We start from the raw sequence: 2101 nt of genomic DNA, 5'->3' as shown, positions 1-2101 counted from the left end.
GAAAAACACAAACGAACCCAAAACAACAAAACAGCCCAGAGGAAATAAGCAGTGGTTAAAATTTTCATGTAAAATGACATGCTCTCTTCAATGCGTGGGAGGGTTATGGGTGGTGAATGCCTTGACAGCTTCTTTTAAGTCAGAGGTGCTCAGACAGAAGCACACACCTCCTTTTTGCAGAGGACATAGATGCACATATCTGTCACACATCACAGATCAGTGGTATGGCCTGCACCGTGAACTTTGAGCAGAACTATCCATTTCCACAAATGTTTCTTGTGGATGGAGGAGGAGGAGGAAGACAGCAGGATTCTGCTCAGCCTCCAAGTCTTATACCCTGCTGGTCCTTCCCGCCTGCCCAGGAGAGAATGAAGAGCCGTGGGAAGAGTAAGGGCTGCATGGGAATCAGCCCCGGGCTTGCATTGGTCGTGCTCTTTCTGTTTCTGCTCGTGTTTGCAGCCCTGGGATTTGAAGCCTTTAAGATTTCCAGGATAGAGGACCAACTGAGGAACAGTGATGGAGAGGTAAGGACTAACATGGAAAATTCATAAGAATGAACAAATCCAACGATCTTACAGTGAGTTAATAAGCTAATGATTAGTGCAATCAAGAAAGAGATACAGTAATGATGTGATGACTCTTAACAAAGCAGGGGAGTAAGTAACATTTGCAAAGACATAATTTTAATAACATTCCTTTATGTTCGGTTTTGGTTTTTCAGATGTGTTAATTGGTGACACGCACCAAAAGTGAAAAAGGTGACTACTGTCACCCATGCATAGAGGGGGAGTGATGGGTAGGTGTAAGGTGGGAGAATGGAAGAGTAGTTGGAAAGTTTAGCAGACCAGCAAAGTTTACTAATTAATTAACTTCGGTTTGGCACTGTTTACAGATGTGTTATTCTTTAGCTGTGCCTTGACATTTAAAAGGCATACCAAGGGCTTCATTGTTCCATCTGTGGTCACCAGTCCAGTGAGACAGGATATCCTCTCTCTGCGAGTTTTAGAAATAAGCACTGAGACACAGCGTCTATGATGTGGTATTGAGACTTCTATGTCACTTTTGTTTTACTGAAGGTGAACCAACCTGCGGCTGAGTTTAGTGTACCCCAGAAGCAAATCGGTAGGCCTCTCTCATCACACAGCTTTTTTTTTTCCCATTAAAGAATAAGAAAAGATGATGTGACTCTAATCTGTGTGTTGTTTCAGGTCTTGATGAATCTGGCCTTAATGGTCAGGACAAAAGCAAAAGATCTGCAGCACATGTGATAGGTAAGTCTTTTTTTAAATTTAAGCCATGCTCTTTGATTGTTACAAACTGCACATTTGTTAACATCAGATCTTTCATTTGGCAGGGCGAATTGAGAAAACAGAACACCCTATGACTTTAAGATGGGATTCAAGGGCGAGTCGGGCATTCATCTCCGGAGCAGTGGCTTATCTCACTGCAGATGGTGCTCTGCAGGTCAATGAGACCGGATTCTACCACATTTACTCACGGGTTGAGTTGATCTTTAAGCAATGCTCACGTATATCCTCATTTGATCACACTGTGTTTGTGAGGAGAGCAACAGATACCCGACCTCGGACTTTGATGACAGCCCACAGGGGGGGCTTCTGCCCTCAGCAGACGAGCTACTCGTGGACCACAGAGAGTTACCTCGGCTCGGTCGAGCACTTGGAAAAATATGACAGAGTTTATGTGAATGTATCCCACCCAAGATATCTTAGTCACTCGCATTATGGCAACTTCTTTGGTCTATACAAAATCTAAAGAATCCGGGGTGTTGGGCATTGTGTCCTATATTGAAATTGTACGCAACTGAATGTAAACAACTCAGGCAGAAGTGAAACTTACTCATTACTTTATTTGACTGATATATCGAATGTTATTTCTATCATACACAATAACTGCACTCTGCATAATATGATCTTTGAAGGTAAAAACAGGGAAATAGTGCACATTCTCGTGAATGGCACCTTAAAAAAGGCAGTGACATTAAATTAACCACATGCAGAAAGAAGTATTGTGTGTTTTGTTGATAATGGGGGAGTCACTTGACACTAAAGTTCTGATTTAATTTCAGCATTTTCTAAGTATT

The 2101-nt window shown here is 42.2% G+C and overlaps 1 protein-coding gene across 1 annotated transcript; it reads left to right on the top strand.

Annotated features, from left to right (window-relative positions):
• Positions 1-224: 224 nt before the first annotated feature.
• On the top strand, positions 225-1773 carry faslg (Fas ligand (TNF superfamily, member 6)). The gene is made up of 4 exons (XM_085348411.1): positions 225-524; positions 1077-1122; positions 1209-1271; positions 1355-1773. The coding sequence occupies exons 1-4, from the start codon at positions 225-227 to the stop codon at positions 1771-1773; spliced, it is 828 nt and encodes a 275-aa protein (XP_085204537.1).
• The last annotated feature ends 328 nt before the right edge of the window (positions 1774-2101 follow it).

Source organism: Diplotaxodon limnothrissa, linkage group LG23 (genome assembly GCF_057381915.1).
Source record: "Diplotaxodon limnothrissa isolate DT_005_m linkage group LG23, D_limnothrissa_male_GT1.1, whole genome shotgun sequence".
Taxonomy (NCBI): Eukaryota; Metazoa; Chordata; class Actinopteri; order Cichliformes; family Cichlidae; genus Diplotaxodon; species Diplotaxodon limnothrissa.
The sequence above is the reverse complement of the archived record's forward strand: the minus strand, read 5'-3'. Positions and strand labels throughout refer to the sequence as shown.

Excerpts from the sequence above, each read along its gene's own strand:
- faslg (XM_085348411.1), top strand. The coding sequence starts at position 225 with ATGGCCTGCACCGTGAACTTTGAGCAGAACTATCCATTTCCACAAATG. Across the intron at positions 525-1,076 it reads TGAGGAACAGTGATGGAGAG|GTGAACCAACCTGCGGCTGA; the intron begins GTAAGGACTAAC and ends GTTTTACTGAAG. Across the intron at positions 1,272-1,354 it reads ATCTGCAGCACATGTGATAG|GGCGAATTGAGAAAACAGAA; the intron begins GTAAGTCTTTTT and ends TTCATTTGGCAG.